The sequence below is a fragment of the Dama dama genome, chromosome 33 (assembly GCF_033118175.1).
Source record: "Dama dama isolate Ldn47 chromosome 33, ASM3311817v1, whole genome shotgun sequence".
In the NCBI taxonomy this organism is placed as follows: Eukaryota; Metazoa; Chordata; class Mammalia; order Artiodactyla; family Cervidae; genus Dama; species Dama dama.
This window is the reverse complement of record NC_083713.1, coordinates 36650321-36663551: the sequence shown is the minus strand read 5'-3', so window position 1 is coordinate 36663551 and position 13231 is coordinate 36650321. Positions and strand designations below refer to the sequence as shown.

Below are 13231 nucleotides of genomic sequence, written 5' to 3'. Positions count from 1 at the left end.
AAGAAATCTCCACACTGTTTTCCATAGCGGCTGTACTAGTTTGCATTCCCACCAACAGTGTAAGAGGGTTCCCTTTTCTCCACACCCTCTCCAGCATTTATTGCTTGTAGACTTTTGGATAGCAGCCATCCTGGCTGGCGTGTAATGGTACCTCATTGAGGTTTTGATTTGCATTTCTCTAATAATGAGTGATGTTGAGCATCTTTTCATGTGTTTGTTAGCCATCTGTATGTCTTCTTTGGAGAACTGTCTGTTTAGTTCTTTGGCCCATTTTTTGATTGGGTCATTTATTTTTCTGGAATTGAGCTGCAGGAGTTGCTTGTATATTTTTGAGATTAATCCTTTGTCTGTTTCTTCATTTGCTATTATTTTCTCCCAATCTGAGGGCTGTCTTTTCACCTTACTTATCAGGAACAAGACAAGGGTGCCCACTCTCACCACTACTATTCAACATAGTGTTGGAAGTGCTGGCCACAGCAATCAGAGCAGAAAAAGAAGTAAAAGGAATCCAGATAGGAAAAGAAGAAGTAAAACTCTCACTGTTTGCAGATGACATGATCCTCTACATAGAAAACCCTATAGTTTCTACCAGAAAATTACTAGAGCTAATCAATGAATATAGTAAAGTTGCAGGATATAAAATTAACACACAGAAATCCCTTGCATTCCTATATACTAACAATGAAAAAACAGACAGAGAAATTAAGGAAACAATACCATTCACCATTGCAACAAAAAGAATAAAATACTTAGGAGTATATCTACCTAAAGAAACAAAGGACCTATACATAGAAAACTATAAAACACTGATGAAAGAAATCAAAGAGGACACAAACAGATGGAGAAACATACCGTGTTCATGGATTGGAAGAATTAATATTGTCAAAATGGCTATTCTACCCAAAGCAGTCTATAGATTCAATGCAATCCCTAGCAAGCTACCAACGGTATTTTTCACAGAACTAGACCAAAGAATTTCACAATTTGTATGGAAATACAAAAAACCTCGAATAGCCAAAGTAATCTTGAGAAAGAAGAATGGAACTGGAGGAATCAACCTGCCTGACTTCAGACTCTACTACAAAGCCACAGTCATCAAGACAGTATGGTACTGGCACAAAGACAGAAATATAGATCAATGGAACAGAATAGAAAGCCCAGAGATAAATCCACGAACCTATGGACACCTTATCTTTGACAAAGGAGGCAAGGATATACAATGGAAAAAAGACAACCTCTTTAACAAGTGGTGCTGGGAAAACTGGTCAACCACTTGTAAAAGAATGAAACTAGAACACTTTCTAACACCATACACAAAAATAAACTCAAAATGGATTAAAGATCTAAATGTAAGACCAGAAACTATAAAACTCCTAGAGGAGAACATAGGCAAAACACTCTCTGACATAAATCAAAGCAAGATCCTCTATGACCCACCTCCCAGAATATTGGAAATAAAAGCAAAACTAAACAAATGGGACCTAATGAAACTTAAAAGCTATTTTTTAGATTCTTATAAATTACATGCTTTAAATTTGCCTCCTTAATCCTTTTCCAGAGCTGTTGTTTTGAATTCATGACCATGTATGAGATGCTTCCAAGTAAATTATTCTACTCTTTATTTTTGTAGAAAATAGGATGAGGTACTGAAACATAATGAGAGTATTTAATCTGTTCCACTTTGACTGTGAGTTCTTATTTGTGATAAAAGATTTTTTTTCCCATAAGAATGGCAAAGAATATTTGGACAGAACTCAGAAGAATAACACCAAAATGTAGGGGCACTCTCAAGCTGAGAGTAAAGATGTAGAGGAAAATGATATTTTCTCTTCCCAGTTAAAGATTCAGTATCCTTTAGAAATAAGCTCCCCTCAAAAGAAGCATGAAAGAAAATTTTTGAGACTTCTCTGAACACAATTTAGGCATTTTTCTAACTTTTTATAGTAGAAGTATAACGATTCTCATAAGATTTTACTTTGCATTATTATAGGACAAAGTGATTATGCTGTTTTTCAGAAGTAGGGAATATAAATTATATGTGAAATGCCTGCATAATTTAATAGAATAAAATTTGATTGTGAAAAAGTATTCATGTTGTGTGATGTTCTTTCATGTGTCTTTGTCGTCAGTAATTTTCTCTATATAATTTTGTAGTTGATAATAGAGTAATATTATGATGACTGCATATTTATTCATTGGCCTTGAGCAGCTAGTTAGCATTTTAGTTTGCTTTTACACAACTTCTTTTATTAATCAGGGTATAATTATTTTTTAACAGGATGGTGAAGTGGGTGCTGAAGACCTTCAGAAGTGTTTAACACAGTCTGGAATTAGTGGAACTTATTCTCGTGAGATCTTTTTTTTCTTCTTTCTGTCGAAATTGCACTAGGAAATTCATTTTCTAACTTTTTTGTTTCCATACTTGAAATATTTTTTAAAACTTTTTTATCACATACACTCACACACATAATGCAGAGTCAAATAATGCTACAAATCTTGTTAAGTAAATACTGTTCAGTGTGCGTTCCCCTCCCCGACGTTAACCACTTGTAGAAAAATTCCCTTTCAACTTCTTTCAGCTAATTCTTTTGAAATTTGCCTCCATATCTCAAATAGCATGCTTTTATTGCTGTTGGTTTTCAGTTTAGATGATGATCAATGATTATGTCCTGCTGTGGACAGTGAGGATGTAACCCTTTCACCCGTGTCCCTGCCCTATGCACAGGAGCCCTTCCCTTCCTCTCCAACCAGTATTGCTGTTAAGTAATTTTCATTAGGTCAGTAATCAGCATTTGCCTTATTGTTACTATCTAAATGCTCTTCCTGAGTCTTAGAATAATATATGATTAATTTTCCTTTTTCTATAACTGTTTGCTTTTTCTGAAATTAATCCCCATCCTGGAGCTTTCTGTTGTGCCTCGTTTTTCTGTGCATAGCTGTCATGATGCACTCATCTGGAGCCCTTTCCTCTCTCTCTTGAGTTGGGTCTCCATTCCATCGCTTGTTCTCATCTTAAATTTGATAAAATGCATTATAATTAGCTTCTTAATAAAAGTACATGGGAAACAAATCTTTTGAGACTTTCTGTGAAAATGCTTTCATTGTGTCCTCAGAATGAAGTGACTAGCCAGGTATAGAACTCCAGATTACAAAACATTTTGACTTAGAGTTTTAAGCTCCATTGTTTCCAGCTTCCATTATTGTTTGATCTTTTTGTTTTCTGCCTATATGTCATTTGTTTTTAGTGTGTAGGGGCTTGTGAGAGCTTCTCTTTGCCCTTGGTCTGAAATGTCACAGTGCTGTTCCTTGGTGTGTGGGGGATACAGAAGGAGTTTCCAATCGAGACTCATTTGCTTTCATTCTGAACAGTTTTCTTCAGTGTCCTTTTCTCCATTTTCTCTTTGTGGAATGTCTGCCATTTGGATTGGGTCATTTTTCTTTTTCTCTCCTGCCTCTTGGTTTCTTCTACTTTTGGAGAAATCCTGGGTGGCTTAGTGATAAAGAACCTGCCAGCAATGCGGGAGACACAGGTTTGATCCCTGGGTCAGGAGGATCTCCTGGAGAAGGAAATGACAACCCACTCCAGTATTCTTGCCTGGAAAATCCCATGAACAGAGGAACCTGGCAGGCTACAGAGAGTAAACAACAACCTCAACTTTCTTTCTTTTTTTTTTTTTTATTACTTCGGGAACTTGAGTGTCATCCTTGTGCAAAGGCCATGCTAATTGTCTCTGTACTATTCCAATTTTAGTATATGTTCTCCTGAAGTTCTATTGAGGCTTTCATTTCTCCTATCATGTTTTTAAAATCCAAAAGCAGTTGTTCTTTTTTTTCATGAGTGTGATGTCTTTCCTTATCTCTCTGAGATTTTTAATGTTTTTTTTTTTTTCCCCAAGTTTTTTTCCTCCTACATAACCTACTTCTTCAATGTTTTTTCCCTGGTTTGTTCATTTGACTGTCTTTCATGTTAGCTGCCTTTCTCAGATGTCTGATGATGCTTGGTTGCTCATGTTTAACTAAAATACTGGTTAGAAGCCCTGAGAGCTGGGCTGGGTGTTGACGCTAGACTTCAGAGCCTGGTGGTTCAGCTGGGCGGTTTGTCCTGCAACACTGGGCGTCAGGATCTTTAGGGATTTCTTTTGGGACTGGTTGTCCAGTTGATCTGCTCTCTGGAGCCAAGGAGGGAGGACTCAGCAGGGTTCTCAGTCTTTTGTAAATTGTCATTTTATTTCCTTGTTTTAATAGATAGCCCTGTCTTCAACAGTGCCTGGTTTCCTGCAGTGCATAGACCCCTCCAGAAAATGTAACCCCAGATGTCTGCTGGCTTGGGAGTAGACAGGGCAGCCATCTGGCTGAAGCAAGAAGATTTGGGGCTTCAAAGGCTCCTTAAATAAGCATTCAACCAGTCCTTGCGTTTTTGTCTCTTCATTCACACCCATTTTCAGATGTACTGCCAATTTGTGAAAGTTTGGGGTCTCCTCCAGGATAATGAGGCTGCTTCTCAGCTTTTCTTATTGCAAGGTCAGGAAGCCACTTTCTCAGATGGAAGTTGTCAACTTATGTCCACCTACTTTTCAACTTGAAAAGTTTTGTTCCTTGGTTTCCTCTCTTCTTCTCTAAAGGATTACAAATTGTAAAAATGCAGTTTAATTCTGTCCTTTCTAATGTGGTGTGGGGAGACAGTGAAAATTTGTCAACTCGCCTAAAACTTCTCTTCATCTATTCTTTGTCAAGGTTATTTACTTTGACATTTGCTTGGTTCTATTTTGAGACTGATTGAAGAGCTGATTATTTGATGACTGAATTTTTGTCATTTATTATCATCCATTCAGATTCTTCTACTTAAAGAATGTGTGCTATGTTAATTTTAAGGCAAAATAGATCTAATTTACTGGACAAAATGATGGAATGCCATTCCAGAGATTTCTGCCTGTCCCTGCCTGAGAAGTTTTTGTGTGAAAGAGCACTGGTCCCCAATCCTCTCTCTTCCACCTGTTAGCTCTTTGAACTTCGGATACTTTATCTTTCTGGGCCACAGTTGCTTTATTTGTAAAACTGGGACTATTATAGGTTAGGCATGTTTATGTTAAATCACAGAACACGCACTGCTGGTTCATAATAACTATTCATTCAGTGTCAGTTGAATTGCCGTTCTGAAAATACCGTAACCATTATTCTACCATTGATAACATGTGAAACATTAAAGAAAGTTTCTTTTAATTTGTGGGTTGTTTTATAATTTTCTTTAATGGGTCTAAAATTTAGCTGAAATAGTTCTTTTCTTTATAAAAATTTCAAAATATTTTATCAAATAGCATAAATAATTTTAAGCATTTTTGCTTATTCATTTGTTTATCTTAAGGAACTACTAGTAAGAACTTTGTAAACTTCACTGAACTGTACTTGACATAATATCTCCTTCATTAGGACTATATATAATTAGTCTTGAGATAAATCAGCATGCTAATTGAATGTATGATAAGGATGAGAAAAAATTAAATTTTGCCCAATAAGTCCTCATTCATAGTTCTTTAAATATGGAAGTGTTAATATTTCTGATTTAAGATAGCAAACTATCTTATTATCTATATTTCTTCTTCCTTTCTTTCCTCCTCCCCCCAGGAAAAAGCAGTTACTTTCAGTTCTGAAACTCATCTTTTTCTTATTTGGTTGAGTGCAGTAAACTTCCAAATGATTTACCTACATCCAGATTCATCATACTTTACTCTCTGTGTAGTCTTTCTTTGTCAACTACTATTTTTGAAATGGAAATTTTAGAATTGCTCCTATATTCCTTAAAATCCTTTGCTGTTGATTAGTCACTAAGCCCTGTCCAATTCTTTGCGACCCCATGTACTGTAGCCCGCCAGGCTCCTCTGTCCATGGGATTCCTCAGGCCAGAATACTGGAGTGGATTGCCATTTCCTTCTCCAATCCTTTAGTAACCTCCATTGGTCTGAACCTTTAGGGTGGCATTCAAGACGTATGATCTGGTCCTCATCTGAAGTCATTATATGCCTCTCATTCCCATATGCCCTAAGCTTTAACCAAATCTCTAACACTTTCAAGTTTTGTGATGCCAGTATGTGAGAACTACTTAAGCTGACTTGTCATTTGTGTTAGGAAGACTAAAACCCTCTTTTCCCCTTGTTTAGTTTTCAGTATTTTATAATTGCTTATTTGATTACCCAAATTCCTTTAGTAAATGTGAGTAGTATGAAGGTAGTAATTTTTGTCTTTTTTTTTTTCTTTCACTATGCCGGCCTAACAATCAGAGTTTGTTCACTGAGTGATGTATAGTTTTGGCAGTTGGTAAATGTTTTGTTTTAAAAACAGAAAATGTTGTAATTTTACATAAATAGGGCAGAATTTAATTCAAATAATAAATATGTTTTATAGCCTTCAGTTTGGAAACCTGCAGAATTATGATTGCCATGTTGGATGTATCCTTGAGTAAAAACAAAAAATACTAGAATATGGAATAATTACCCTTAAGGCAGTTGTTAGGTATAAATGATTATAGTAAACTAGAGTGTTTAAAAATACTTTGTAACATCCTATTTGAATTCCATTCTTTTCCATTTTTACACAAATCTATTTATATGCTAAATTGGCTAACTCTTGCAGAAGTGAGCTCACAATTTTTTAGTCAGTTCTTTGGAATTTTGATTCCAGGTTAAATTCTCTTTGGTATCAGAATTTATTTTCATTAATAAAACTATCAGAGAGATTACACAGGAAAAATGGGATTTAATGAATTCAAAGAACTTTGGGCAGCTCTTAACTCCTGGAAGCAAAACTTCGTAACTGTTGATAAAGACGGAAGTGGCTCAGTAGAGCATCATGAACTGAATCAAGCCATTGCTGCTATGGGTAAGCATATTAAAATTCTTTAAATAAATCCAGGTCATCTTTGTTCTTTGATCAGATGAATCTTAATTGTTTAAACTTCTAAGTAATAAAAGGGTTTATTATTTCAGCAGCTATTGTCCAGTTTGAGTTCAAGGTTATAGGTACATTCTGATTAAATGTCTTTAACAAAACCATTTTATTTGTGAGCTTTTCAAAGAATAATCTTTCATGCATTCTGGTTGATAAAACAGTTTCTGAATTTCCTATGTTGAATATACTTAAATTTATTCTAATTGTTTGTACTCATCATTTATATTATATACTTCTGTAACTTGGTAAGATCTCTAATTTGATGGCAAAAGCTTATCTCAATAACAGGTCTCCATACATAGTCTAGTTGTTCTTCTTTTTTATGTAGTGTAGAACACACAGTAGACACCCAAAAAACAGAAAACCTCAAAATGAGAAGTCTGCATTTTAGAGTATCTCAAAAGACTGTAACTTTATTTTTATCATATCTCTGATAAGCTAAAGTTCTCAGTCTGTTTTCTTTCAAAAAATGACAATATGAATGGTGTGTAACTTGCTCAGGGCTTCCGTCATAGCTCAGTTGGTAAAGAATCTGCCAGCAATGCAGGAGACCCCAGCTCAATACCAGGAAGACCCTCTGGAGAAGGGATAGGCTACCCGTCCAGTATTCTTGGGCTTTCCTTGTGGCTCAACTGGTTAAATAATCCGCCTGCAATGTGGGAGACCTGGGTTCAATCCCTGAGTTAGGAAGATCCCCTGGAGAAGGGAAAGGCTACCCACTTCAATATTCTGGCCTGGAGAATTCCATGGACTACATACAGTCCATTTAACTTGCTTACAGTAACATAGTTTTAAGTAGTTTTCTTGATTGTATTTATGCTTGTGATTTTATTTACATTCATTTCTAAACAAAATGCTTTTGTAACAAAACTAACTTTTGAAAGATTGTACTTTTCAGAAATCTGAACAAGTGTAAATTATCTCAAATTTCAGTTTAAAGTCAAAACCATGATTTTGTTTTATAAATAGACATTTTAATAAATTGTCATTTTAGGGATAGTCCTGTCCATATAAACTTCTATAGTTTAATTATAGAGTCTTAATTCCTAATGAATTAAACTTGGTTCTTAATTCAGCACAATGTTGGAAAATTAATATAGCCATTTGGAAAAAAGAAAACCACCAAAGAATTCACATAGGCAGTTGAATTTAAGTAACAAAGAGGCATTCTGTATTATTCAAATTTTAGGTCTTCAGATATATTTTGAAATATTCAATTTGTTTTTGCTGAGAATGCTATGGAAAATCTTGTGAATTTTATCAGTCCCACATCCACCCGGATCATAACTCTCTAGTAGGAAGCTGGGTTTATTTGCATGTAATAACATTCACTTGCATATTTGACTTCTATTAATTTATGTCTTTCCTTTCAGTTACTTTTAGTAAGTTTCCTGGATTGCATTTCATTATAGCTATTTGTAGAATTATCTTCTGTTGCATTTATTTTCATTATTTTTCCCTTTGACTGGATGAATGTCTTTTGTCTATATCTAATCCAGTAATATACAAAGACAGCATTTCTAGGGCAGCATTCTTCACAGTAAAATATACACATCTCATTAAATACATAGGACCATCACTAGGGGGGAGCAACAAGTAAAATAATTTATATTTCTAATTACTTTTATCCCATTTTAAATTTTAGTTTTTTGTATATTTTAAAATTTAAATAAATAGTAATACTTATATAGAATTTAAGACTAAATAATATACATATAATGGGAGTGAATGATCCAAAACTTTTTACTCGAAGTATGCATTCAAAAAGTCTTGGAGTCCACTGGGCTAGATAGAAAAGAACTAAGGAAAGAGTAAAAAGACTGGTTAAGATGAAAAATCTATGAAGAAACATAATAAGGGTTATAGGCCAGAATGGAATAACATTTCCCTATTTCTTCCCCCTCTAAGTAACCATGTTGAATCTTAAATTTTCTTTGACTCTAAGACAATACAGTCAATGGGAAATACAGGTTTGAATGATATCAAAGATCACTAATAATCTTTGCTTTGATGTTTTTAAAGAACTATAAAATTACAGGGTTTAAAAACTGATGAATTAAAAAACCTATGACTACATTAGACATTATTTCAAAATGAAAATATATTTTACAAGCACAAAAAGATAATTGTTTTCTTTTTCCTAGCTTTGACTTTTTATAGAGTTGGAATTGTGAAATTTATGTACCACTTTTGCCATTAGTAATAAAACCTTTCCCGATCAATTTCAATAGGAATGTGTTTTGTTTCTGATATATATTTTTATTTGGTGAATTCTGAAAGTTAATTTGTTTTATAACTTTATTAACAAGAATACATTGTTGGTTAATGGTGTTCTTATGATGTGTAGTTTTAGAAGTTTTAATCTAGCAATCCCTTTTTCTAGGTTATAGGTTGAGTCCTCAAACAGTAACTACCATTGTCAAACGTTACGGCAAGAATGGCAGAATCTTCTTTGATGATTATGTTGCCTGCTGTGTGAAGCTTCGAGCATTGACAGGTATGGACCATTTATGGGCACAGCATTATGGGACTTTTTTCCCCAAATGATGTCCCTCATTTTCTTCAACAAAGTGATAGTATTACGTGTCTTCCCCTCATTATTCATTGTTAAATCTTATCAGAGTTCTAAGGCTTTAAAACTTTAGGAATATAAATAGTGAAAAAATGTTATAGCTCAGTTTTGGAAAATTTTCTTCATATCTCAGTGACCTGGGACATAAAAAAATCACAAGATTTACTAGAGTGTAAAATTATTCTTTTTGTAATACCTGGGGGCACCAGTTATTTAAAACTAGATTTTAAACTATAACACAGAAAATAATTTCTTGTTTAAAGATTTCTTTAGGAGAAGAGACCACTTGCAACAAGGGGTTGTGAGTTTCGTATATGACGATGTGAGTATCCTGTATTACACTTTGGATATTTATACTGTGTTCTATGTGTGTTCATAGTGATCAGAGAATGTAAATGATCTCTGGTTTCAGTAGTGGAGATAATATATTTTAAAAACCATATTCTTTTTCTATAGTTTTCAGTGTAACTCAAATATAAAATTCACTAGTGGTATAAGTAACCAATTTGACTTGATATTAAACATAAAAATACTTTAAACTTTTATGACAGTGATTTTGGCAGTTTATGTTCCAAATCATTTTTAAGGGCAAATTTATAAAGAGTATGTTACTCGTGATGATCTTTCTTCTGAAAGAAATAGGAGATGTTCATCTATGTAGGTAATGGAACTATTCATTTCTCATTTCAGTTGTTGCTATTAAGCCGAGTCCATGTTTTGTTTTTTTTTAATTGAAGCTACAGGAAAGGTTATATTTCACATATTCTTAAGGGTTTCAGGGTTTTGTTTGTGTTATGTGGAAATTATAAGGTCAACTTTATCCTACTAGTATAATACACTGGTTTGAGTTACAAGCCTTAGACAGTAAAAATTTCTCCTCTTGAGAAAATGCTTCTGTGGAATATAATTAGAGACAAAACATTAAAGACAAAAACCATGTGGTTGTTACCAAATGATGATTTTGCCTGTTATTAGTTTTTGCAGGGCACAATGGCAATTTGAATGTCTAGAATTTGAAGGCTGAAGAAATACTGTGAGTTTCTCTGCTTAGAAGAAATGAACTGGACTCCTTAGAATTAAAGCTTCTAAGGCTATTCCATATTCCATATATTGAATCTCTTCTCTGAGTTTTTACTTTAGCTCACAGTGTAAAGCAATAAAAGAGATGTTTTTGTATTTGGAATATTATTGCTTTTAGTAAGGTTATAACTTTAGAGATCTCTGCATAATCAACATAGGTGTATAATTAAGTGATATAAATACCTCTTAACTTTAATTTTCTTTCTTAATTACAAGATAGATATTATATTTTGAAAAGATAGATTGTATAAGAAGCTAAATGATGAAAGCCTAAATAAAACTAATTTATACTTACCTGAAGGTTACAAATTATATTTTGAAAAAATTTGTTTGCAGTTGTTGGTATTTGAAGGTGAGCCAGAAAGGGAAGCCTAGATTTTGTGCCATCTTTATAGTAGGGCTTTTTATTTGCTCACATAATCAGAAAACAGAAACTTGTCACTCTTTGCCTGTGAAGAAAATTGTAGTTCCTAAAATTTTATCCTGAGTCACATTTGATTCAGTTCAGTTCAGTCGCTCAGTTGTGTCCGACTCTTTGTGACCCCATGAATCGCAGCACGTCAGGCACATTAGGTGGACCATAAATTAATCTATGGTGAAATAAAATTCCAGGAGGCATTGTTTTTCCTTTTTTGATTTTTTGCAGTATATGTTTTTCTTCAGTGTGTTTTTTTGTCTTCTGTGGAACAAAATTCTTAATGAACATAACTTCTTTCTCTGTCTAGATAACCTAAAATGGCATCTTTGTTTAAATTTAGGTTTTCTGCAAATGACATATTTTTAATGAAATGTCAATATTTAAGTTTGTTATTTTAAACTAAATTGTTTATACATACTGCTATTAGCTATTTATAAAATTTTTAAAAAATCAAGTAACCTACCACTTTGTTTGAATGTTTAGAAATCATAGGTTTGACTTTCTTGACAGCATTAGTCTGTGATTTTGACATTAGTAAACCCATAAGTCTTTCTCAGTAAGTGTAATGTGGGTCCTGAGCATGGTAGACAGCATTTCTGAGTGGCATTACTATGAAAATTGAAAGTGGAATCACCAGGTTCTTAGCATTTTAAGATTACTGATATAAGTTGTTGTAGTTAATCAGTCCCTTTCTTGGCAAACACACCTCAGTCTTTCTAAATGAAGAGTTAGTAAACCACATACATTTATTACACTTTAACTGAATATCTTCTAGCTTAAAGGTGAATACAAATTAACATAATTTTAATATGGCTTGTGATCAAATTAATAATATAGTTTTACATGGAAGTTTCATAAAAATGGAGGATGAATGGTAGTCTCTTGAAAAGAAAAAAACCTTTTATAAAGATACAGAATTGTCGATCAACTTTCACTTTAAAAAAACCTGGAAAGGAAATAATGTATACCCTTGTTGATATTGATAATTTTACATAATTAGCTGTCAAATTCATTTGGCCAGATTTATAAAAATGTGTGAATAAATAATTCATGTAATTTTGTCCTCTGGCTGTTAATTTTTTTCATGAACATATATTTGATAATGTAAGAGCATGTTAACTGAGCCATAAAAGATACAGAATTCTAATTAGCAGTGTTGTAGGAACGAGATCATATAAACAGACTGTGTATCATTCATGTTGAATAAGGGTGATACCATGACTCAGCAGCGTGGAATCTTAACATCCACTTTGTACAGTTGGTTGAGTTATTGTACTATTCTGAGGTCAGTTATAATTTTCCTTATTTGGATGCTCAGAGTTGAGGTCAAACTTTTAAAATGGTATGACATGAGTCATATGAGTTTTGTCAAGTGACACTCTGAGTTAGAACTTTTACATGCTTCTCTTTGACTCATCCTTTACCAAAGGTCTTCCTATGACTTTTGGTCATAGGAGGTCTGAAGAAGTTCCCAGGACCAAATGTATTTAGGAAAGCCTCATCTTCCTCAGAAAGCTTAATAAAACCTAAGGTACAGAAAATCTCAATTTTATTTGACTCAATTTTTTCTGAAATTTTTTAACCTCAGAACCCTTCCTCTTAACAAAACTGATATTCTATACCAATCCAAGCTGGTTGTCAGACAGTTGTTTTGTACTTCACATTAGATAATCCTTTTTTTTTTAATCCATAGAATTTTATTTGCATTTAGCCCCTTTTCAAATTTTGCTTATGCTAATGAGGAGAACATAAATCTAGAAATAAGATTTGTGAAATCATCACTTTCCTTCCAAATTCCCAAATTAACATTATTTCAAATACTAGGGTCATTTTGGCCTTCAGGACAATTACATATTTTTCTAGTGCTCAGTTTTCTAATCTGTACACATTAGAAAATCTTACATAAACATTAGCCATAGAGAATACATTACCAGGATTTTTCTGCTAGAAGGCAATTCACATTTTTAATGCTTTTAAAATAGTGTAAACAGAATCTATTACTAAGGTAAAAATTAAATCATTTTATAATGAACATGAATGTGAATATAGTGTGGTAGTTTGTACAAATTAACTTATGCCCCAGTTTTCTTATGATGATGTAAATTATTAAATCATGTACACTCTCAATGTGTAAGTGCTTTTATTTATACAATAAACATGTTTTCATGTCATTTTGAGAATTTTTTTAATAAACATTCAAATAGCTTGCTGTAAAGTTT

General features: G+C 33.4%; 1 protein-coding gene and 1 non-coding gene across 5 annotated transcripts in view; one reads left to right on the top strand and one right to left on the bottom strand.

The window, feature by feature from the left end:
• GCA (grancalcin) overlaps nt 1-12073 on the top strand; it is a 42704-nt gene extending 30631 nt beyond the window's left edge. For all 4 annotated transcript variants that reach the window (XM_061135488.1, XM_061135487.1, XM_061135489.1 and 1 more), the window contains 6 exons: nt 2279-2348; nt 6400-6443; nt 6726-6873; nt 9326-9439; nt 9778-9836; nt 10490-12073. In XM_061135488.1, the coding sequence (XP_060991471.1) occupies nt 2279-2348; nt 6400-6443; nt 6726-6873; nt 9326-9439; nt 9778-9836; nt 10490-10516 (462 nt within the window). In that variant the 3' untranslated portion in view covers nt 10517-12073. The remainder of the gene's footprint in view (nt 1-2278; nt 2349-6399; nt 6444-6725; nt 6874-9325; nt 9440-9777; nt 9837-10489) is intronic.
• LOC133051342 (U6 spliceosomal RNA) lies at nt 3669-3771 on the bottom strand. The gene has a single exon (XR_009691841.1). It is a non-coding gene; the product is annotated as a U6 spliceosomal RNA (small nuclear RNA).
• Nucleotides 12074-13231: the final 1158 nt, after the last annotated feature.